Here is a 25,581-nt window from a genome sequence, read left to right on the forward strand (position 1 = left end):
CCATTCTTAGAAACTATAAGCAAAAACTAGAAACTACTTTGGGAGATTCAATCATTGTGAGTATGTGATAAATATAGAAAGTAACACTTAGGGTCCATTTGAGTCTTCATATTCCATAGATTCAGGAAGGCAAGAGTCATTGACTAGTCTAATTGTAAGCTCTAAGAGGCCAGAGTCCAGCTACCTAAACAGAGCTAGATGCATTATAAACTGATGATAAATTTTAAAAAAGATGTTAAATGAATGAATGACTACTTGACAGGGTATAAGGTAGCTGCATTTGTTGCCTAGGGATGCTGTAACAAATTGCCACGAACTACATGGCTTAAAACAACAGAAACTTGTGCTCTCATAGTTCTAGGGACCAGAAGTCCGAAATCAAGGCGTCGGTTCCCTCTAAGGGCTCCAGGGAAGAATCCTGCCTTGCCCCCTCAGCTGCTGATGGTTGCCAGCAACCTTTGTCATCCTTTGGCTCACAGCCGAAGTCACATTTCTATGTCTTCTTCACATGGGTACCTTCCCTCTGTGTGTGACTGTTACTATATGTCCGAATCTCCCTCTCCTTATAAGGGCACCAGTCTTTGGATTTAGGAGCTCGTACTGTGTGACCTCATTTTAATTCAATCAAAGGCCCTATTCCCAAATAAGGTCACATTGAGAGGTTATGGGTGAGCATGAATTTTAGAGGGGTGCTATTCAAACCAGCACGGTAACTCAGGAGAAACCTATGTTAACCTTCAGCCGTGGCCCTTTTTTGAACACTGACAGTAATCTGTTGGGCTTTCTAACAGGCACTCAGTTCACTGCATACAGTTAAGGCTTGATTTCCCTTTTTTTCTTCACTTCTAGGAGCTCTACGCTTCTACCCTACACTGATTGTCAATCCCTAGTTCCGCCATCTTTAAATTCTTTTCAGCAATTCTCCCTCCTCATTCCTCCTTCCAGTTGTGCTTCCCAGAGACCCACTGAACCACACTCTCCCTCAGAGGGAACACCTCAGTAAACCTTCTAGGAAACTAACATGAAAAGTAAAATCATCTTAGGATTAATAACCGCCTCCTACCTAGCACTCTCCACAATTCTGACCTACTCAGCTTTCCCAGCTTCTTCACGCACTACTCCCTTCACACAACCTGCTAGCTAGACTAGCTACTGTACCCTAAGTAATCCCTATACTTCCCCCCCCACATGGTCCTTCCACAAATCTAAATCTCTCTCATCATCCACCTCCTGCCTGAAAGGAGCTACCAGTCCCCTATAACACTAGCCTCCTGGGAGACCTCCAGTTCTGCATGAACACCTCTAATTGACACTGCTCTTATTCTGTACCTTTGTTACTCTGTTGGTTTCTCATCTCACCCTCACTGAGATTCATGCCCCAGATTTAGAGATTCAAATCCAGGAAAGGACAAAGGGGAAAAAGAGACAGACTGAAGTCATTGTAATATAAATGTTATTTTTTGCTTCCATTTTTAGAACCAACCTAGAGTCAAATCACAAAGACTTCAATATAGTCACAAAGAGACTATAAATATTAACCTTTACCATGTAAAATTAAAGGTATAGCTGGCTGACATTGAGAAGTAGAAGGTAGAGAGAAGAGGAGAAAGGAAAAGTTGTACGCTAATATACTCAGCTAACCAAGTGGGGAGTCAAGAGAAAGCTCTTCAAGTTGAGGGAACAAGAAATACAAGTTTTAAGTATACTATTTAAAGGTTTGAAAACATAAAATATTATGTTGGCAAAAATGCCAAGGAAATGTAGAGAAGACAAAATAACATGAACTAAATCTTGGTCTTTCTTACTGGTGATTCAATGAATAATGTCCTAAATTGACAAAGTAGCACCATTATAAGCATATTGTTTAGATGTAGGGAGATAATCACCAGAATTAAAACCAAAATGAATTAAAGTTAGTTTCCTTTAGGAAGTGGGGACAGGAGACTGTTCTTTTCCATTATATACCTGTATATTTTATTTTTTTATTATTTGAATATATTACTTTGTTAGAGTTTTAGAAGGGAAAACATGGAAACAGAATTTATTCAAGTTTCCTCCATTACTTTTTTTTCAAGATATCCAGCATCTTTCTAAGTTATAATTTCCATCCTGACCCTAAGATCTCTTAGTCTTACCATCTATTTTGACATCCTTCATTTATATACTATCTTCCAGAAATGAGGCTTATAGTAGTAAAAAAAACTGACATGGTCCCTGATCTTCTGGAGATTATTATTATAATGAGGAGAGACACAAAACAAAAGAATAAACAAGAACATCAAGTGTTTGATAGGTGCTATATAACAGCCTAATGGATTAGTTAGGGAAGGATGCTCTGAATGCGACCTGAATGATAATGGGAAGAAGCCACTCATGCAAAGATTTTAGGGAAGAACATTTTAGGCAAAAATAACAATTAGTAGAAAGGAAGTAGGAGAAAAATCTTGACTAAAAGTTTTAAAAAATTACATCCATGAAATAAATAGAATAAAATGCTATGTAAAGACATGCAGATGGGGTGTCTGGCTGGCTCAGTGGAGTATGCGATTCTTGATCTCAGGGTCATGAGTTCAAACCCCACATTGGGCATAGAGCTTACTTAAAAAAAAATTAAGGGGTACCTGGGTGGCTCAGTTGGTTAAGCATCTGATCTTGATTTCAGCTCAGATCATGACCTCATGGTTTGTGGGTCCAAACACCACATCAGGCTCTGTGCTGACAGCACGAAGTCTGCTTGGGATTCTCTCTCTCTTCCTCTCTCTCTGACCCTCCCTCACTCATGTGCTCTCTTTCTCTCAAAATAAATAAATAAACATTTTTAAAATTTAAAAAAATGCAGAGAATTGGAAAGAACTCTTCCAAATTAAATATGAAAGCAGAAATAAAACACACAAATGAAGGGCTGAAAGATAAAGTCAATTGGGGCACCTGGGTGGCTCAGTCGGTTGAATGTCTGACTTCAGCTCAGGTCATGATCTCACAGCTCGTGAGTTCGAGCCCTGCATCAGGCTCTGGGCTGACAGCTTAAAGCCTGGAGCCTGCTTCAGATTCTGTGTGTGCATCTCTCTCTGCTCCTCCCCCGCTCACGCTTTCTCTCACTTTTTCAAAAATAAACATTAAAAAAAATTTCAAGAAACATAAAGTCAATAAAATTTCCCAGAAACTAGTGCATAATGAAAAAAAAAAAAAAAAAAGAAAAGCTTTCAGAAAACAAAGAAAATTAAAGGACCCATCCAGAATGTCCAACATTGGAATGGCAGTTCCAGAAAGAGAGAACAGAGTAAATAACGTACTGGAAAGAAAAAAATTCATGAAAATTTCCCTTGCACCAAAAACCATAAAATACCTAGGAATAAACCTAACCAAAGAGGTGAAAAATATATATACTAAAAACTATAGAAAGCTTATTAAAGAAACTGAAGATGACACACAAAAAAATGGAAAAACATTCCATGCTCATGGATTGGAAGAACAAATATTGTTAAAATGTCAACACTACCCAAAGCAATCTACATATTCAATGCAATCCCTATCAAAATAACACCAGCATTCTTCACAGAGCTAGAAAAAACAATCCTAAAATTTGTATGGAACCAGAAAAAACCCCGAATAGCCAAAGCAATCTTGAAAAAGAAAACCAAAGCAGGAGGCATCACAATTCCAGACTTCAAGTTATACTACAAAGCTGTAATCAAGACAGTATGGTACTGGCACAAAAACAGACACATAAATCAATGGAACAGAATAGAGAACCCAGAAATCGACCCACAAACATATGGCCAACTACTCTTTGACAAAGCAGGAAAGAATATCCAAGGAAAAAAGCCTCTTCAGCAAATGGTGCTGGGAAACTGGACAGCAACATGCAAAAGAATGAACCTGGAACCACTTTCTTACACCATACACAAAATAAACTCAAGATGTATGAAAGACCTAAACGTAAGACAGGAAGCCATCAAAATCCTAGAGGAGAGAACAGGCAACAACCTCTGACCTCGGCCACAGCAACTTCTTACTTGACATGTCTCCGGAGGCAAGGGAAACAAAAGCAAAAGTGAACTATTGGGACCTCATCAAGATAAAAAGCTTCTGGGGGCACCTGGGTGGTGCAGTCGGTTAAGCGTCCGACTTCAGCCAGGTCACGATCTCGCGGTCCGTGAGTTCGAGCCCCGCGTCGGGCTCTGTGCTGACAGCTCAGAGCCTGGAGCCTGTTTCAGATTCTGTGTCTCCCTCTCTCTCTCTGCCCCTCCCCTGTTCATGCTCTGTCTCTCTGTGTCTCAAAAATAAATAAACATTAAAAAAAAAAAATTAAAAAAAAAAAAAAAAGCTTCTGCACAGCAAAGGAAACAATCAGCAAAACTAAAAGGCAACCGATGGAATGGGAGAAGATATTTGCAAATGACATATAAGATAAAGAACTTATCAAACTCAACACCCCCCCCCAAAAAAAAAAAAAAAAACTAGTGAAATGGGCAAAAGACATGAATGGATACTTTTCCAAAGAAGACATCCAGAAGGCTAACAGACACATGAAAAAATGGTCAACATCATCCATCATCAGGGAAATACAAATCAAAACTACAATGAGATACCAACTCACACCTGTCAGAATGGTTAAAATTAACAACTCAGGCAACAACAGATGTTGGCAAGAATGCGGAGAAAGGGGAACCCTTTTGCACTGCTTGTGGGAATGCAAACTGGTGCAGCCACACTGGAAAAAAGTATGGAGGTTCCTCAAAAAGTTAAAAATAGAACTATCCTACAACCCAGCAACTGCACTACTAGATAATTATTCAAAGGACACAAAAATGCTGATTCGAAGGGGCACATGCACCCCAATGTTTATAGCAGCACTATCAACAATAGCCAAAGTATGGAAAGAGCCCAAATGTCCATCAACTGATGAATGGATAAAAAAGATGTGGTATATATATTTAATGGAATATTACTCGGCGATGAAAAAAAATGAAATCTTGCCATTTGCAACAACGTGGATAGAACTAGAGTGTATTATGCTAAGTGAAATAAGTCAGTCAGAAGAAGATAAATATCATATGATTTCACTCATATGTGGGATTTAAGATACATAATAGATGAATATATAGGAAGGGAAGTAAAAATAATATAAAAACAGAGAGGGAGACAAACCATAACAGACTCCTAAATACAGAGAACAAACTGAAGGTTGCTGGTGGGGTGTTAGGTGGGGGGAAGCGCTAAAGGGGTCAGGGGCATTAAGGGGGACATTGGTTGGGAAGAGCACTGGGTATTAAATGTAAGTGATGAATCACTAAAGTCTATTCCTGGAAAAAAAAAAACATATATATATATATATATATATATTTTATTGAAATAAATAAATAGGAAGGAAGGAAGGAAGGAAGGAAGGAAGGAAGGAAGGAAGGAAGGAAGGAAGGAAGGAAGGGAAGATTGATTGATTCCCTGACCCAAAGGACAAGTACCTCCCAGAAGCTTCCCTGACTTGACCTGGCCTGCGGGACACGCAGAGGTAGAAAGTTCAGCCCACCTGGGTCTCTCACCTCAGAAAGGCAGAAATGGCCTTCACTGCCTCAGCAGCCACTTCCAGCACAGGGCTATTTACTGCCTCTTGGAGGGCATGGCCAGCATCTCTACACATGGTTGAGCTTGTGAACAGTTTGATCTCCTCTGGCTGCCTAAGAAATGATAAATGAGCAATGAGTAAGTGAATGCCTATCACTGACCCCACCTTCTTTCCTTCTCCAGTCTGGCTCCTACAGGTCAATTTCACATCACTTTGCTCACCGAGTGAGGATCTCAGCAAAAAGCAGCAGGCCCTCCTTATGTAGCTCTGTGTTGTTCATCCGCAGGCTTCCCTGTAGGCTCCTCACCACTGACTCAATCCCTATTTCAAAATGACATGGCAGAGGCCAAGGATCAGTAGTTGGTAGTTTCTTCAATGCCTGCCCAGGAGAAGTAAGAGGTTCTGGGTAGCACATTTTTGCTGGTGACCCCTCATGGAGAGGCCCTGACACGGTTGAACTGATGGGATGGGACTGTGAGATCTTTGAGGGCAGGCCCTTATCTGATTCATCTCTGTCTCCCTGAAACCCAGCACAAGCCATAGCACAGGCCCTGGTACTCGAGGTATTCAGTGAACGTCTACTGACCAAGTTGTGCCTTTTCTACTAGACACACTCCTATTCTTTCTCAAAAGTCAAGTCAGAGCTGTGGGCCTCCACTGAGCTCCCATGTCCCCTGTATTTTCCTCTAGCAGAGCCCTAATCAGCTTGTTTATCTCTCTCCCCTTCCAGAGGACAGGGACCACATTATATGTATCCCTAAATCTCTAGGTCCTAGCCTGGTGCCTGGAATAGAACAGGAACACAGAATATAAAATGAATGACTGAATGCGCCCTGCCTAAAAATCCAGACAGGATATAAAAAGTCCCAGACAAGGGGCGCCTGGGTGGCTCAGTTGGTTAAGTGTCTAACTTCCGCTCAGGTCATAATTTCACATTTCACAGGTTCGAGTCCCGGGTCGGGCTCTGTGCTGACAGCTCAGAGCCTGGAGCCTGCTTCGGATTCTGTTTCTCCCTCTCTCTCTCTGCCCCTCCCCAACTTGTTCTCTGTCTCTCTGTCTCTCAAAAATAAATACACATTAAAAAAAAAAAAAAAAAAGTCCCTGACAAAGAAGGTATCACCAAGAAGGAAAAGGAAGGGACAGTTTCAAGAAAACTTGAAAGGCTGAATCAGCAAAACTTAGGGATTAACTAGATGGACAGAAAAGGACTGAATCCAAGGCTGAGTAAAGTTGTTCTTAAGGTACAATTGGAATTCATTTGGCAGCTAATAGGAGTGCCTTTTTCTCACCAAACATAGATACTTCTGTCAATCTGTGAGGGGAACTGTCTGGATATCATTGCTTCCATATGGAATCTGGTAATGAGTTTGGGCTAATAGAGATGACCAGACCCAGCCATCCCTCCAAGGTATAGGCTAGCCCCCTATCATTTTCACTACTACCCAATTTCAAAGTGCTGACCACCCTACCCAGAGCTCGTGGAAGACTCACATCACTCACCATACACCGTGTGGCACTTGGAAAAGAAGAGGGGCTCTTCCGCCAGAAGTATCAAGCAGTTATAGCTGAACCAGACGAGCACTTCGCTGGAAGAGGAAAGGTGCTCAAAGAGGAACTCTGGCCGGAAGAGGGGAGAAAACAATGGATGACCATTGCGTGATCATGATCCATTAACTAAAGCTAGGGCCACGGATTCGTTCAGCATCTCACACCTATTACTTCATCTCTTTACACACCCTTTCCATGAGACATGATCATGAATTCACAGATAAGCCTGGAAAATAACCTCAGGGTTAGGATCTAACCTCATCTTTTTAAAAGATGAGGTAACTGAGACCCAGAGGGAGGTACTGTTAGTGGTAGAGGTGGGACTGGAATTCAGGATGGGTAATAGCAGGATGCAGAGAAAAGTTTTTAAAGCCAGAGAGGCTTGATTTCAGATCCCTTCTCTGTCAGTGACTAGCCTTATAAATTTACACCAGTCATTTCCCTTCTCTGATCCTCAATTTCCTTATCCATAAAACAGCAAAGATGAGAACCTGAACGTGGCAGCACTTACAGTGCACCTCAGGGCATATTTCCTGGTCATGACAAGCCCTCAAGAAACATTAGTTCCCTTTGCCTTCCTGTCCACAGGTCTTTCCACCACCTCACACTAGGCGCTTTTTCCTAGATGGTCAAATAAATGACAAAGATCAGTAACAAATTGCTCAAGGTCATCTAAGAGGTGCGTAGCAAGAGGATTCACTTTATGAGGCCTACTTCCTAGAGTCTGTCCTGTACAACTGAGCCTACCACCAGCCCATCCCTCCAGAATGTATTATCAAAGAACCCCAGTAGCACAGCTACCGCTGTGTGACTCAAGGGTCTCCAGTCAGAACCCCAGGGCCCTCAGAGGAGATTAGATGGAGCTCCCTACCTGGGATGTCGGCATGGATGAAGGCTGGGGCATGCTTCGCTGGAGAGTGGACCAGCACCGCAGTTATACAGTGGGCACTGGCCACCTGCAGAGTCTCATCTCTAGAGAGGAGAAGCTGGAGAAACAGGCAGCAAAAAGTGCTGCAGTCACACCACTGACAGGTAGAGGGTAGCAGCCTGAGTGCCACAGGGCAAGAGCCCAATTCCTCTCTGAATCCCTCCTGCACTAGATGGCATCAGGATGGTACTCAGGGAGAGCAATTCTAGATTATGGAAAGGAGTCTGCCTGAAGAACAGTAGGTGAGAAACAGAACAAAAGAACACAATGGCACTCAAAGAACACTAAAACTGTCACCAGGAAGGGTTTGGGCCTTCATTAACAGAAGTACTTTCACATCCCTCATCTGGTTTTGATGCTTGCAACAAGCCTGAAACATACCAGGGGAAAGTTCTACTATGAGCCTCACTCTACAGGGTGTGCTGAAAGGAACCAACATAGCAGGCCTGAGACTGTTATCCTTAGAAAGGCCTGTCTATAAGGTTGAACACTGACTGGGTTTGGGAAGTTGGATTTTAGGAGGGCTCCCACCACTCCCTGAATCATTAATATTGACTCTCCGTGACTAAACTATTTGTACAAACAATGTAGTTTATGCTGAATACCTGCTTTTCCTCCTGGGAGTCTGTACAACTTTGGTTGTACTAGGCAGAGGATGCCTACATGATCAGTCTGCCCACAATAAAAATCTTGGGCACTGAGACTCTAATAAGCTTCTCTTCCAGGCAACATATCACATGTGTTGCCACAGTTGATTGCTGAAGGAATAAAGTGCATCTTTGTCTGACTCCACGCAGAGAGGACTCTTAAAAGCTTGTGCCTGGTTGTCCCCCAGATTTCACCCCACACAGCTTTTCTCTTTGCCAATTTTGCTTTGTATTATTTCACTGTAATAAATAAGAGGCATAAGTATGACTATTTACTGAATCCTGTGAGCCCTCCTAGTGAACCATTGAACCTAGGGGTGGTCTTGGAGACTCTCAACACACAGAGGAAGGAATTAAAGCTCATGGAGGTTAAGTCACTTATTCCAGGCCACATAGCTAGTAAGTGGAAAAGGTAAGGCAGAAACTTATGTCAGCCACATCCAAATTTAGGCATCCTCCTACAACAGAGATGCCTCCTCCATCAAATTTTAGATCAGATTATTCCACTACTCAAAACATTTCAATGAATTTCCAAAGTCCTACTGGACACCATAGCTATCAGAAGTCCTATAGCACTTTCAGAAATCAAGGAAAGGGTTAATTGCAACTACATATTTCTTTTAAGTTTTATTTATTAAGTAGTCTCTATACGCCACCTGGGGCTCAAACTCAAGACCCCGAGATCAAGATCACATGCTCCTCTGACTAAGCCAGCCAGGTGCTCCCAGATTTTAAGTGTAGGAGAAACTGGAATTCTAGGGGAAAATGATGAGTAGAACATATATCATGAGCCACAAAGGAGGGTGTGCCTGGTTTTAGAGTTGCAAAGGAAAACAACCAAGTCACATTCATATCTGGTAGAGAGGCATCTGAGGACTGCAAGCTTAAACCCATCTCAGTTATGTCAGGCTTGAATATGGACACATGATCAGCCTTTCTATTAGTATGCAAAAGGGTTTCTATACAGCATTAACCTTTATCTTCTATTTTATATAGGAAATGACATGTATCTTAAAATGCTACTGATGTAAGGTAAACCATTATTTTATATACCACTAAGAGTAAAAGAGCTATTATTAAGCTATAACACAGCACTGATGGTAAAATGTCTCCCAATTTCAGAGCTGTTAAAATGTAAAAAAAAAAAAAAAAAAAAACTTATCTTAAAAAAAAATGATATTTAGGGGCGCCTGGGTGGCGCAGTTGGTTAAGCGTCCGACTTCAGCCAGGTCACGATCTCGCCGTCCGTGAGTTCTAGCCCCGCGTCAGGCTCTGGGCTGATGGCTCAGAGCCTGGAGCCTGTTTCCGATTCTGTGTCTCCCTCTCTCTCTGCCCCTCCCCCGTTCATGCTCTGTCTCTCTCTGTCCCAAAAATAAATAAACGTTGAAAAAAAAAAATTAAAAAAAAAAAAAAAAAATGATATTTAGGAGCACCTGGGAGTTCCTAATGATATTAGGAGTTCAGTCAGTTAGGCGTCCAACTTCGGCTCAGGTCATGATCTCAAAGCTGACAGCTCAGAGCCTGGAGCCTGCTTCAGATTCTATGTGTGTGTGTGTGTGTGTGTGTGTGTGTGTGTGTGTGTGTCTCTCTGCCCCTTCCCCATTCATGCTCTCTCTCTCTCTCTCGCTCGCTCTCTCTCTCTCTCTCTCTCAAAGGTAAAAAACATTAAAAAATAAATAATTTTTAAAAAAAAGAAAAATGGTATTTAACTGCTAAGCAAAAACAACAATTCTTGGCTTAAAGTGCATGTTCCTTATTGTGTTGAGAAAGAAAACACTCCAAACCTATTTTTCATCATAAACAAAATTAATTATGAACATCTGTCTTTAAAAAGATCCTAGTTATTTACCGTGACCCATCAGGACTAGCATGATTTTTCCTGTTTAATCTCTAGACTCATCTTAGGCTATCACTTCTTGGCCTTTTGGCTAATATCAAGTGTAAATTCATCTTGGGCCACATCACATTCCACCCACCATCCATCCCATTGGCCTCCATCTGCTCCTAGAACACATCAGGCATCTCTCTTCCTCTAGCCTTTATTTGCCGTTCCCTCTGCCTGACATACTTTTCTGCCCACTCTTCATATCACTAGCTTACTTACTTACTTAATTTACTTATTTTCAGCCTCATTGAGGTATAATTGATCACTGGCTGACTTTAAATCTTCAAGCATCAGCTCAAGTGTCAACCCTTCAGAGAGGCCCTGCCTACCACTCAACCTGTAGCTGGCCTTCCTCACTACTATCTCATCTCCTCTTTGTTTCCTTTATAGCAAAACTAGAATACTTTGCTTGTTCATTTGCTTGTTTATTACCTGCCTTCCCCAGGAGACCATGCAAAGGCAAGGAACTTGTCTGTTTACATACCATGATATTCCCAGTGCCTAACACAGTAACTAACACCTCATATTAGTGCTCAGTATATATTTGACTAAATGTATGGATCAACATTGCAACAGAAGAGACACAAACATTGACAATATATTCCTAGGGATCTGAATTAAGGGAGAATAAGTTGATTACCAGCCAAAATCAGGAAGGAATAGCATTAGACTCTGACAAATATGCCAGAACAGAGATAAAAGGATATATGTTGATCTTATCTTTATTTAAAATTTTGGTATTTTGTTCACTATGAATTAACTTTTTTTTTTTTTTTTTGCATTAACTTTGATTTTTAAAAAAATATTGCAGGGGCGCCTGGGTGGCGCAGTCGGTTAAGCGTCCGACTTCAGCCAGGTCACGATCTCGCGGTCCGTGAGTTCGAGCCCCGCGTCAGGCTCTGGGCTGATGGCTCGGAGCCTGGAGCCTGTTTCCGATTCTGTGTCTCCCTCTCTCTCTGTCCCTCCCCCGTTCATGCTCTGTCTCTCTCTGTCCCAAAAATAAATAAAAACGTTGGAAAAAAAAAAATTAAAAAAAAAAAATATTGCAGGGGCACCTGGGTGGCTCAGTCAGTTGAGTGTCCGACTTCAGCTCAGGTCATGATCTCATGGTTTGTGAGTTTGAGCCCCATATCAGGCTTGTTGCTCTCAGTGCAGAGCCCACTTCGGATCCTCTCTCTCCCTCTCTCTCTGCCCCTCCCCTGCTCATGCTCTCTCTCTCAAAAAAAATAAATAAATACACATTAAAAAAAAAAAAAATATATATATATATATATATATATATACACATACATACATACAGGGCACCTGGGTGGCTCAGTCAAGGTTAAGCATCCAACTTTGGCTCAGTTCATGATCTCGCCATTCGTGAGTTCTAGCCCCACTTTGGACTCTGTGCTGACAGCGAGGAGCCTGGAGCCTGCACTGAGTTCTGTGTCTCTCTCTGTGTCTGCCTCTCTCCCACTCAATGCTCTGTCTCTGTCTCCTCTCAAAAATGAATAAACATTAAAAATTTTTAATTATATATATATTTAAAAAAATTTTTTAATGTTTATTTATTATTGAGACACAGAGAGAGACAGAGCATGAGCAGAGGAGGGGCAGAGAGAGAACGAGACACAGAATCCGAAGCAGGCTCCAGGCTTCGAGCTGTCAGCACAGAGCCTGATGCGGGGCTCAAACTCACAAACCGAGAGATCATGACCTGAGCCAAAGTTGGACACTCAACCGACTGAGCCACCCAGGCAACCCTATATATATATATTTTTTTTTTTTTTTTTTTTAATATATAAATATATACAAAATTGAGCCTGGGTGGCTCAGTCGGTTGAGCATCCAACTCCTGATTTCAGCTCAGGTCATGATCCCAGGGTCATGGGATTAAGCCACACATTGGGCTCTGCACTGAGCACAGAGCCTGCTTAAGATTTTCTCTTTTTCTGCCCCTCTCCCCGGCTCATGGGCTCACACTCTCTCAGATTTAAAATACACACACACAGGGGCGCCTGGGTGGCTCGGTCGGTTAAGCATCCGACTTCAGCTCAGGTCATGATCTCACGGTCCATGAGTTCGAGCCCCGCATCGGGCTCTGTGCTGACAGCTCAGAGCCTGGAGCCTGCTTCGGATTCTGTGTCTCCCTCTCTCTCTGCCCCTCCCCTGTTCATGCTCTGTCTCTCTCTGTCTCAAAAATAAATAAACGTTAAAAAAAATAAAATAGGGGCGCCTGGGTGGCTCAGTCGGTTAAGCGGCTGACTTCGGCTCAGGTCATGATCTCTCGGTCCATGAGTTCGAGCCCCACGTCGGGCTCTGTGCTGACAGCTCGGAGCCTGGAGCCTGTTTCAGATTCTGTGTCTCCCTCTCTCTCTGACCCTCCCCCATTCATGCTCTGGCTCTCTCTGTCTCAAAAATAAATAAACGTTTAAAAAAAAAAAAAGATATTCTAAAAAAATAAAAAAATAAAAAAAAAAGAAAATACACACACGCATAAAAAAATTAAAAAATTAAAAAAATTAAAAAATTAATTAATAAATAAATAAAAATAAAATACACACACACACATTGCATTAAAACACTATCCTGATTGCTGAGGTTTTTAGCACCCCCTTATTTTACGCCTAAGGCAAATATCTCACTCATCTCACCCTAGTTCCAACCTTGCTGGCTGCTGTAGTAAAATAACACACTGATAATTCAAAGTTGCCAAGAGAAGAACAGTCTCCACATATGAGTGGAGGCCAGGGCCCCTAAGTGAAGATTCCTATCTCTCCCCCTAGGGAAGTGTGTTGTCTAATCTCTGTCCCTGCCACCATTATGCTGCCTTGGTGCACTGTGAGGACACAGACCTTGTGTACTGCTGCGCCTGGGATCAAATGTTCTAACCAGATGTTACCATGGACTTCAGGATGGCAGCAAAAAAATGAACACAGAAAAGAACCCAACCTGAGATTTTCTGATTCAGAGACACAGAACTTGCTCTTCAGAGTTCACAGGCCTTGCATGGACCTTTCTGGAGGCATCCCAGGGAAACAAGGAGGAGCAGTTTACCCTGGCTTTTTAATACCTGCCTTTTCTATCCCCAACTGTCCATTTTCCACTTCTGACCAGGGCCCCTCCTCTTTCCTGCAGAAGGAGTCCTACAGTCTAGTCAATCAATGATATCCCCACTATCAGATGAGGGCAAGTAGCTCTGCCAAGCACTGTGCTGAGCACTGCAGAGATACAGCCAGACTCAGGTCCTGCCCTAAAGAAGCTTCCAGTAGATCAACCACAATATAGTGAAGCCATGACACAGGGCACATTCTGCCTAAAGGAGCCAAGAAGACAAAGGAACCCTATAGGCCTTGAAGGATCCAACAAAGGAGAGGGGAAAGGCTTTAAAGGTAAAGGAGAAGTGCAGATGCACAGGCACAAAGACGGAATGTCCTAGCATATGCAGGGCCAGGGAGAAATTACATATGGCTGGAGCACTGGATTGTGGGTGGAAGAGATAGGTTAATAAGGCTAAAGGGATAAGGAGGATCCAGAGAAAGAGGACTCTAGGTACCAAGCTAAGAAGCTTGAGTTTTATCACTAAAACACCTGAGATAGCTTACTTTCTGTTGCTGCATGTATTCTCCATTATCAGCCAGCCGAGATGTTAAGGGGGAGGTGTGTATATAAATATTCACAACTGAAATAAAACCTACAGTTGAACCTTGAACAACGTGGGTTTGAACTGCACAGGTCCACTTACATGCAGATTTTTTTCGATAAATACAGTACAGTACTGCAAATATTTTCTCCTCCTTAGGAATTTTTTTTCCAAAGGAGATAGAAGTTTATTAAATATACCACAAGGGAGAGCAAAGGAGAGGCTGTCTGCCACCTCCTTATGAATTTCTTAGTAACATTTTCCTTTCTCTAGCTTATTTTATTTTAAGAATACAGAATATAATACATATAACATACAAAATATGTGTTAATCGACTGGTTATGTTATTGGTAAGGGTTCTGGTCAACAGTAGACTATTAATAGTTAAATTTGGGGGGGGGGGGGGAGTCAAAAGTTCTATGTGAATTTTCAACTGCAGGGGAAATCAGGGCCCCTAGCTCCCATGTTGTTCAAGGATCAACTGTACTTTGAGTACTCTAACAGCATATTGTTTGAGCCAGTAAGAAAACACCTTAGAAATCTTAGATAGGAGTGATACAAGGCCCAGGAGCCATACCAGTTCCCTTGTTATTGAACCTAGAGACCAGAAATCATGAGACAAGCACCTTTTTGAGCACCAAAGGCAGTGAGGTCTTTCCTGGTGGCCCCTCAACACCCTCCGTACTTTCTGCCAGTGAAGACTCATTCATGATTACGGACACAAAGAGATCGTACTTCAGCAGCTGTCTCAGCCAACCTAGAAAACAAAAGGGTTGGGAGGTGAGGCGAGAGAAGTATAGGCACCAGAGTATGCCTAAGGTAGCCCCTCAGACATCCTCTAGAAATTTCATCATGTCACCACAGACATTCCTAAGTATTTTGTTATTTTTAGTGCTATTATAAATGGGATTGTTTTATTTTTCAGATAATTCACTGTTAGTGTATAGAAAAACAACTGATTTTATATCCTGCAACTTTACTAAATTCATTTGTTAGGTTTAACAGTTTTTTGGTCAAGTTTTTAGGGTTTTCTATATATAAGATGATAGCATTTGCAGAGACCATTTTATTTCTTCCTTCCTAATTTTAATGTCTTTTATTTCTTTTTCTTGCCTCATTGTTATGGCAAGGACCTCTAACATTATATTAAATAGAATCCCATGCTCTTGTATGCAACCTCTGGGACAACACTTATCACACTAATCTTTAATTGTCCACATCCTTCTTCCACACTAGACTATGAGCTCCCTCAGAATAGAGCTTGGGTTTGATCATCTTTATGACCCCAGAGCCTGACACAGGTCCTGGCCCAAAATGAACACTCACTATGTATGGCCAGACTGTTTATAACAGAGCTCTTGGCCCAAACTGTGAAAAGAAACTGTTGTCACCCATAGACAATGCTTCTCCCTGTAGCTCCTGCTTTGGAATAGGCCCTCACCCAGTTACCAATCATAGTACCTCTGTTCAAAATGTGAAAGCTCCTGGGGCACCTGGGTGGCTCAGTCAGTTAGGCATCTAACTCTTGATCTCAGCTCAGGTTTTGATCTCAGCTCAGGTCTTGATCTCAGGTCGTGAGTTTAAGCCCCATGTTGGGCTCCATGCTGGGTGTGGAGTTTACTTTAAAAAAATGTGAGGGGCACCTGGGTGGCTCAGTTGGTTAAGTATCCGACTCTTGATTTCAGCTCAGGTCATAATTTCACAGTGTATAGATTCGAGCCCCACATTGGGCCCTGTGCTGACAGCACAGAGCTTATTTGGTATTCTCTTTCTCCCTCTCTCTCTGCCCCTGCCCTGACTGTTCTCTCAGTCTCTCTCTCTCTCTCTCTCTCTCTCTCTCTCAAAATAAATGAAATAAATTTTTTCAAAAATGTTAAATCTCTCTAGTTGGAGCATTTCAAGGGTCTTGTGTACCTACATAAGGAAACAGCAGAAGAAGAGGCTGAAAGGGTACACGGGGGCTCATAAGGAGCCTCAAATAACAAGTAGGAAAACTGCACATCACCTGGAGGCCAGAGGGAGCCATAGATGATTTTTCAAATAGGAAACAGGAAACGCAAGCTATGCAGTGTGAAGATTAACTTGGCAGCAAAAACAGGAGACACCAGGGCAGGCAGTAAAAACCAGAGGCAGAAAAATTGTTGTCCCACTTTCTTCTTCTCCTTGCAAAGGCAAGTTTATTTTTTTATTTTTAATTTTTTAAAAGAGAGAGTACGCACAAGTGGGGGAGGGGCAGAGAGAAATGGAGACAGAGAATCCCAAGCAGGCTCCATGTTGTCAGTGAAGAGCCTGACTCAGCACTCAAACCCATGAACCATGAGATCATGATCTTAGCTGAAATCAAGAGTCGAATGCTTAACATCCTGAGTCACCCAGGTGCCCCCAAAGGCAAGGGTCTTAGATAGGCATCTATCATAGTCTGTGCATCTTTTCTTTTTCAAGATTTTTTTTTTTTTTGAGAGAGAGAGAGAGAGAGAGAGAATGCGTGCGTGCACACGAGTGAGGGGTAAAGGGACAGAGGGAAAGAGAGAGAAAATCTTGAGCAGTCTCCATACTCAGCACGGAGCCCAATACAGGGCTCAATCCCACTGAGACCCTGAGATTATGACCTGAGCCAAAATCAAGAGCTGGACCCTCAACCAACTGAGTCACCCAGGCACCCCCAGCCTATCCGTCTTCTCTCCTAAACCCATGGCTTCTACCCTTTTCAAAGAGGCAAACTTCCCTACCACTGGAGAGCCAATATCTCAGGTCCTCAAGCAAAACATCAAAAGCATTCTCTCTTTTCTCTCCAGTCCTATATCTTACCCAAACAGTTGATCTGTAGCTCCTTTGTCTGGGCGCCATCCAGGGTGGAAAGGAAGAGAGGACACAGCTTCTCCCGGAAATGGCCTGAAAGCATCTCAGCAGCCACTGGTGAAGAGTACAGCTTCCCATAGAGGTAACAGACAGAAGCTCGCACCCCCTCATTGGGGTATACTAAACCCCTCAACAGATGTTCCATCAGATTACCTGTCCAGAAAACAACCAAGGGGCCAGGGAAACCTCACAATGTCAGCTGCTATATGAAACTCCAAACTATTGTTCCCCGTAGGGTAGTAATAGTGGTAATCCTTTATAATCTCCCATAACAAACAATTTTTGGACCCTTAATCAAAAGAGAAAACCAAGGTTTAGAGAAGTGATTAACCCTAGAGTAAATCCTCTATGAGATATTTATTTGCATTTTATTGATAGAAAAAAGCACTCTGTATTCCAGAATTAATTCCTCCTTCCATCCAAAGGAAGGTCCATAAGTAGATACTTAATTTGTATTAACATAATGAATAGAAATAACTCAAGACCAGGGTCAAGAATTTTTTCAACTTGGCCAACATGGAGTACATTTTGCAGATGGGAAACTGAAAGCCTAGAATAGGAAAGTAACAACTTCCCAGGTGTGTATAGTGAGTGGACCACCCAGATGGTGATATAAAGTGTGATCAAAGCTGGTAAAAGGGTAGTAGCATCTCTTCCCCAGAGGTTACTCACTGTGCTCCATTACAAGCTTGTCTGCCAGGGGAGGGATAGCATCCACCAACTTGCCGAGAAGGGTCAGGGTAGCCAGGCTGCCTCGCATGGAGGGCATGTTACACAGCTTTAGAAAATGAACACACTCCGCTGTATGAATTAGGATCAGATCTCCCAACAAAATTTATCTTGCCCTATCTACACAAAGCCTGTACTGTATGTGTCTCTCACCACAACCGGTAATCAGCTTCTTTAACTAAGTATCTATCTCCCCTATTGGACTGGGAAGACCTTGAGGAAAGGGACTGAGTCAGATTCCTCTCAGAGTACTCAGTACCTAGCTCAGTACATGACTGTTAAACTGGATTAACATTAGCATATTGTGTCTTCTATAGAGCCAGAAACTGGGAGAGTGAAAGTTGGAAACATCATAAAGACAGAATTCTGGCTTAGTGCCAAAAAAAAAACGTATTACTATTATTATCATTACCATGGCCATTACTGAGCCTTCTATTCATCAGACCCTATGCTTGATGGCTTACAAGTAGAGTCAATAGTATATATTTCACCATTTCTACTGACCAGCTATAGCACTTTAAGTAAGACTCTTAACTCCTCTGGTAGGAAATAATAATAGTATCAATTTCATAAGGTTGTTAGGAGGACTCAGTGAGATACTGCACATAAACCACCTAACACAGTGCCCAGCATATAGAAAGTGCTCAAAAAGGTTAAGTGGAATCATTTAATAAGTATTGACATATATGATGATAAATTCAATCTGATATATTAATCATATGCAGAGCAATTATAATGATATGACAATTTAGTATAATTCATAATTAAATGTTCTTGGTGTTAAGATGAACATTTGTCTTCCTTTTTTTTTTAATGTTTATTTATTTATTTATTGAGAGAGAGAGAGAGAGAGAGAGAGAGAGAGACAGAGACAGAGACAGAGAGCACTAGCAGGAGAGGGGCAGAGAGAGAGGGAGACAGATTCCCAAGCAGGCTCCACGCTGTCAGCACAGAGCCTGATGGGGGGGCTCAACCTGAGATCATGACCTGAGCTGAAATCAAGAGTCTCTTGATTAACTGAATCAAGTTAATCAAGTAACTTATTAACTGACTGAGCCACCCAGGTGCCCCCATTTGTCTTCCTTTTGCAAAAAAAATAAAATAAAAAGTGATTCTGATATTATTCCTAAATCTTAAACACAATGCAAAAGCTGCTTATTGAATGGTATCTGTGACTATCTGTGAAGAAGGCAGGTTAAATATATCCACTCAGTGCTTGCCTTAGATGCTGACAAAAACAAATGACTTCAGTATAAAATATTGTATACAATTCAAACCAAAGAAAAACACTAAGCCAAGACATAGTAAATATATTTCCTTGCTAAGTTGGTCAAGGAAATCTGTATTGTACTTAGGGGGATATAGAGAATAGCCATGGGATGATTATGTCAGAAAGATGAGACTTCACCACACAGAGGGGGGGAAAGGGGAAGGAGGGAAGATACAAACAGTATTGGGGCAGGATCAGAAGACCCAAGCAGGCCCTAGCTCTGGCTCTGGCTCTGCCACTGACTCAGTGACCTCAGGCAGCTCCCTGTCCCTCTCTGTATTTCAATCTCCCCACCGATCCAGAAAGGCGTGGGCCCAGCTCTGATATCTGAGGATTCTGAGGGGTACTCAAGAACCCACAGCTATTTACTGACCTCTTTGTGGCACTCATCCAGCAGGCAATGAACGGTCTGCTCTAACTTCAGCTGAGTTGTAAGCTGGATAAGGACTGAGCAGACACAGTAGTGTTACTAACCACAAGACAACCTCTGGCCCACACCTCACCTTTCATAGCCCTTCTACTCAAAGTCATTTGCTTGCGTTACCAGTATAGTCTTTTCTTTTTTTTTTTTAAATTTTTTTTTTAACATTTATTTATTTTTGAGACAGAGAGAGACACAGCATGAACGGGGGAGGGGCAGAGAGAGAGGGAGACACAGAATCGGAAGCAGGCTCCAGGCTCTGAGCCATCAGCCCAGAGCCTGACGCGGGGCTCGAACTCACGGACCGCGAGATCGTGACCTAAGCTGAAGTCGGACACTTAACCTACTGAGCCACCCAGGCGCCCCAGTATAGTCTTTTCTATCTCCCCAATTAAACTAAGTGTACATATCCAAATCAAAGGATTTCTGGCTTCTTCGTTGTTTTATATCAGTAGTTCACAATCTGGCTGCACATCAGAATCACCCAGGAAGTTAAAAAAAAAAAAATACTAATGCCCAACTCCCACTCTAGATCAATTAAATCATAATCTCTAAAGAAAGAGCCTAAGAATCTGGATGTTTTTTAAGTTACCCATGTAAGTCTATTGTGAAGCTAAGGTTGAAAACTATTATTTTATATTATCTCTACTTTATTCCTGCCTCACAATTGCTCCTTCATATACTAGAAAATAGAATTATGGGTGAGTTCCTGTGCCAATAATTGCCTTAATTGCCTCTATTACCTCTCAACCCCAAACTCATCCTTGTATACAATCGTTTGTGATGCTTCTGCTGGTATGTTTGAGGAGCAGTGAAAAAGTGACTGGCTCTGCACGTCTGGGAAAAGCTACAAAACTATACTCAGCTGCTGCTGCAGGAAGACTCTGGCACTTCCAAGGTAAAGAAGCATTCTGGGAAAAAGTCACAGAAACAGGAAGAAGGCAGGCAACAAAGAGGAAACAGCGAGGAAGGAGCAAGTCCTTCTTCCCTCTCTGGCTCTGCAGTCTCTATCTAGTGCCCACCACCTCAGTTAAGTTCTTGGGGTCTGATGAAGGTTTACAAGTTATGCTGGCACCAACCAGCAATGGACAGCCTTAGGATTATAGCCCCACTCAAGAGTGGCATAATGGTGACGGGAAATCTCCCCATTCCTGCCAGTGCTCAGAACTTCAAGTGGTACATTTGTTTTTCCACATTCTAGACTGAGAGATGGTCAGAGGTATACACAAATCATGCTAACTTATGATCTGTCACAGCTGCTAAGCGTGTGGTTGGATGGTCATGGACCCAGCAGCAGCCAAGCAGCATCCTCTCCTTAGAGAAAACTTATGTTTTAATAATTCCAACCTCATTTTGTTTCCTCAGCCCTGTGGGTGGAAGCTGCTTTCTGAAATTCCTACATCTGTGAAAACCCGGTGTTTTCTTTTGCCTTCAGTTAAATAGTCAATAATTCTTCATATTAAAGTTTTTTCCTGTTCAAATAACTTATGTGGTTTCTGTTGCCTGACTACACCCTCACTGATACAATTCTTACTCTTTCTGCAAGAGTCCTCCTATCCCAGTGCTCTTGTGTTCTTTCTCCTTGAGCCTTTTAAAGTTTATTTATTTTAGTAATCTCTACACCCAACACAGAGCTCAAACTCACCACCCCAAGATCAAGAGTCACATGCTCTTCTGGGCCAGCCAGGTGCCCCACTCCTTCAGTGCTTTATAGGTAAACAGATACACTTCTGCAGCCTTAACAATCACCTGTGTGCAGACAACTTCCAACTAACCAATGTGAAAGTAATGAAAACAGTTTGTGCTGCCTTTGTAACAGTACTTATCAGCTCTCATTATTTACTATCCAATCCCTCCTCCAAATTGTAAACTCTTAAAGGGCAGGAACCATGTCTTATCCATCTACGTATCCCCAATGTCTGATACAGTACTTGGCACAGAAGAGGTGCCTGAGAAAAAAACGCAGAATCAATGACTGACAGCTAATTGAGTTTTCTTGATCTGTCTCTAAAATGAAACATTTATTTCATCAAGGTCTCAAATAACCAGAGTTGCAATATACCCAGCTAATATACCCAGCTTCAAATGCTAGGTACACATAGTTTCACCTTACCTTCAATACAGAGGTCTATTACACTTCCATCTTCCACATTACATAACAGCCCTTGGAGTAGAGGGAGGAGAGAAGGGAATGGTTAGTAGTTAAAAGAGAAACTCACAAAGGCACATTGAAAATTCTAGACTAAAAGTAGCTTTAAGCAATGTCCCAGATAAATGCTATCCTCAACACCAAGTGTGGCACAGCATAAAAACTGAGTGCTTTGGAGTCTGTAACGGACCTCGGGTAAAATTCCTGTCCTGCCAGTTGTTTTGCTAGGACTTCCCTTAGCCTTGGGAATCATCCTTTCTCCCTTAAAGGACTGACTTGGCAGTTAAAAGCCTGAAAAGCCACTAGCAGAGAAAAAATATCCAATATGAGTTAGCTCCCCTCCTCCCTGAAAAGGGCTCTTTCCATAGGACATCATAACTATATTAAAAGAAGGGACCTTTTAATTCATCTCAGGCACAGGAGAGGGAAAGTATTTCAATCAGGGTCACACCCAGGTCAACAGACTCTAGTCTGGCTCTGATCCTCTTCAAAGACCAGAGTGGACTCTGAAAGATCACACATTTCCCATATTCATATTCACACTTTTACTAAACTTTTGGCTGTAGTAAAGCTAGTTACCATACGATGCATCACGTGTTTTAGAAAAGGGACCATTTCTTCATCATTACGACAAAACAATTTGCTAATAAGTTAAACTGTTACATCGTAAAAAGTCTAAATTATCTTTCCAAGACCATTTCTCCAAGACCCCAAAGTAAATATACATGCTATACATGCAAAATGCATACCAAATTTCCCTTTTAATCTCACCGAAAAGCATGCTTATGAAGTGGATACAGACTCTCTGATCCTGAGCCACAAGCTGCATGACCAGGGAGGCATGTCTCAAGAGAGCATCTCGGAAACAGGAGAGCACATGCTTCTTGCGCACCAACTTGGGGCAGATGAAGAAAATATTCAATAGCAACCAAGTCTCAGCCATTCTGAACCCAAACAACTATAATTTCTAAATACAATTACAAAATGATACTGGAAGGTTCATCTAAACTATGGTAAGGTCATAATCCCTGAAAGTAGTAACATTTACACACAGGAATCTATGTGTTTATACAGAGGATTATACATTAGCTAAGGTTCCTACTACCCTATATTTACAGAGCACTTTAGTGTTCACAAATCACTCTTTTGTCTAACAACTTAGTGAAGCAAGTAAAAATTATTGTCACCATTTTACAGATGAGAAAATTGAGGCCCAAAGACATTCCCAAGGACTCAAATCTATCTCCAAACAGGTCTTGTCTAAGGTCAGCGTCCTTTCTACTTAACAGTTCAGGAGAGTGATGCTGGAGACCCTTCATGAGCCTCAAAGAGGCTGGTAGAGAAATGCATCCTTCCATTCAACTCGGACATAAATCTTCACACTCAATTCATCTCCCTGTACAGGGAACTGGGTAGTAGCTGTGCAAAGTGCTCAAGACAGTAGAAAAAGTTAGGTTAAAAAGGAGAGCATACACCGAGGATAGAGCAGGAACTTGGGTACAACTGACTATATTATACTTTTTCAATTGATGAGAGATTAAGCTAAAAAAAAAGTGCATTCAATAAAAAGTGAAGTTGCATCTCTTATTGTCTCTAACCTGTTATTGCAAATCTCATGTTTTCCTTCAATTCCTCCTACATAATACATTAAGCTAGTAATCTAAATGAGTTACTCAAAAAATCTCAATGACTTTCTTTCACCTGTCAGATTAAATCCAAGCTCTTCAGCCTGGATTCAAACTCTTGGAACTTATCTTAACCTGGCTTTTCAATCTCACCTCCCTCAATTTCCTTTCAAACACTCTGATTACCTCCCCAAACTCATTCTTGCTAATGGGATAAGCCCTGCTGGTATAAGCACCCTCCCCCCAACTTCTCCTCTGGTCCAAAGCTCACCCATCTTCTCAAGCTTAATTCAAATGCATCCTCTTCTCAAAACCTTTTCCCAATTTCCCTCCTTATCCCAACAGCACTTGACCACAAATATGTCTGTCTACTAAATTCCCAGTTTTTAGCATTCTCATTTTCTCCCCTACTGTCGTATTTATCTCTGTATCTCTGACTCACTGTCCAAGAATGGCAGCCTCAGAACTTCTGGCCTCAATGATAGCTCAAATGTTATCAGCTAGCCCAGAGGTTCTCAGAGTGTAGCCTGGGAACCCCTGAGGGTACCCAAAACTTTGAAAGGGTTCAAAGATCAAAATTATTTTGATACTAAAATGCAATTTGTCTCTGTCACTCTTACTCTCTCACAAGTATACAGTGGAGTTTTTCAAAGATTACATGACAGGTAATATACAAACCGATTAAATGCTAAAATACTTGAGAATCCAGCTGACTTCTATTAAGCTAGACATTAAAGAGACTTGTTTAATAGATGTAAATAAAAATGTAAAACAAAGCTATTCCTTTCATTATCTTTTTTTCTTTTAGAAAATATCATTTTTATTTAAATTACTTATGCCACAGAACTGCATGCTTAAAATGGTAGGCTTTATATCATGTATATTTTACAGCAATAAAACCAATTATGCTAACACGTAATGATTTACTACCATTTTTTAATTAATATTTAAGAATTGGTTTCTTTGTCTAACACAGTAAATATCAGTGGATATAACCCATATAAAAGCTTTTTGGGGTCCTCAACACTTTTTTAAAGTATAAAGGCATTCTGAGATTTAAAATTTTGAGAACCATTGATCCAGCCCCTCCTCCCAAGGCATGAATTCCCCTCCCATGAATGTGAGATAAAAGTGATCTCCCAAACTTTTCTTGGATGGCTCCATGGACCAAAAACTCACTACAAAGGTGCGTAGGCATTGAGGGAACTGGCAGCCCATTTTTCAGCCAGCTCTGCTATTAGAAAGGTTCCCCTTCACCCCACCCTGCCTGGCTGTAACTTCTTCCCGTCTCGCTGCCATCACAGAGACCTAGGCAGCCCCCTCCTCCACACTGACGCCCTAAGAAATCCGAAGGGAATGAGGGGCCCCTACTACGGGTGTACCTGGCCCGTGGGCCGAGCCAAGGCTAAGATCCTGGAGGAATGGCGGGGGCAACAAGCGGCAGGGCAGCTGCTGAGACGGGAAGGGGAGGTGGACCTGCGTGCCAGCGAGTCCTGGAGGGGAGGGGGGCTCAGTGGGGACAGGGATAGGCCCAGCTGAGGCGCATGGCCAGGCGCAGGGGCTGGTTTGGAAAGGGGATAGTCTGCTCGGAGCAGGGCAGCCGGCGGGGTAAACTGAGGCTGAGGTAGTATAGCAAAGAAGGCCGTCCTGGCCTGGCGAGGGCGCAGGCCTGGTTAGGGGGTAGGTTTAACGAAGAGGGTGGGCCCGGTTTAGTTCCAGGGAAGGTGCGTCAGGTTCAAGGGAGTTGGCCTGGCGAGGGGCGGCCCAGCTTGGTGAGGGAAATGCCGGGGGCCCAGTTCGCACCGATACGCAGGGCTCCGGCAGCAGCTCCAGCACGCACGCCAGACAGAGCCGCGGGGGCACGGGCAGCAGCCAGCACGGGTCATGCCGGGAATGGGCCCTCTCGTAGAGCAGCGCCGTCTCCTCGTCCCTCCCGGGCCCCCGCGGGCCCGCCGCCGCCTCCCTCACAGCCATCGCTCGGCTTGGACTTCACCGCAGCTGCACGGGGTCCCGCGCAGCTTGTGCGCAAGCGCACTTGAAAGAGACCCCGCCCCCGGACGCCAGAGGGCGAAGTGGGGGCTAACGCAGCTGCGCAAGCCCAGGGCGACGCCAAGGCGCGATCTCCGTCGAGGGACGGGCGCTGAGGGCATGTGGGGGACACGAGGACAGTCGGTATCTGACAGAGACCAAAGCGACTTGCTCTTTGAGCCCGTAGGAATTCGTCTTGACCACTCTGTGGATTGAAAAGCATTTATAAAGAAGCTGTCATTAGCCTTGAGGAAGGAAAGGAAATCATCTCTTCCTACTAGTAAAAAAATGAAATAGG

General features: G+C 42.6%; 1 protein-coding gene across 2 annotated transcripts in view; it reads right to left on the minus strand.

The window, feature by feature from the left end:
* The window catches only part of MEI1 (meiotic double-stranded break formation protein 1), a 79,413-nt gene extending 54,159 nt beyond the window's left edge, over positions 1-25,254 (minus strand). For both annotated transcript variants that reach the window (XM_086712148.1, XM_086712147.1), the window contains exons 1-11: positions 25,059-25,254; positions 22,402-22,525; positions 21,595-21,645; positions 19,434-19,507; positions 17,734-17,839; positions 17,011-17,214; positions 14,829-14,959; positions 7,986-8,100; positions 7,067-7,183; positions 5,788-5,887; positions 5,544-5,678 (exon numbers count right to left, since the gene is read on the minus strand). In XM_086712148.1, coding sequence (XP_086568274.1) covers positions 5,544-5,678; positions 5,788-5,887; positions 7,067-7,183; positions 7,986-8,100; positions 14,829-14,959; positions 17,011-17,214; positions 17,734-17,839; positions 19,434-19,507; positions 21,595-21,645; positions 22,402-22,525; positions 25,059-25,229 — 1,328 coding nt within the window. In that variant the 5' untranslated portion in view covers positions 25,230-25,254. The remainder of the gene's footprint in view (positions 1-5,543; positions 5,679-5,787; positions 5,888-7,066; positions 7,184-7,985; positions 8,101-14,828; positions 14,960-17,010; positions 17,215-17,733; positions 17,840-19,433; positions 19,508-21,594; positions 21,646-22,401; positions 22,526-25,058) is intronic.
* Positions 25,255-25,581: the final 327 nt, after the last annotated feature.

The sequence above is a fragment of the Puma concolor genome, chromosome B4 (genome assembly GCF_028749965.1).
Source record: "Puma concolor isolate L17-30 chromosome B4, mPumCon1.1.hap2, whole genome shotgun sequence".
Taxonomy (NCBI): domain Eukaryota; kingdom Metazoa; phylum Chordata; class Mammalia; order Carnivora; family Felidae; genus Puma; species Puma concolor.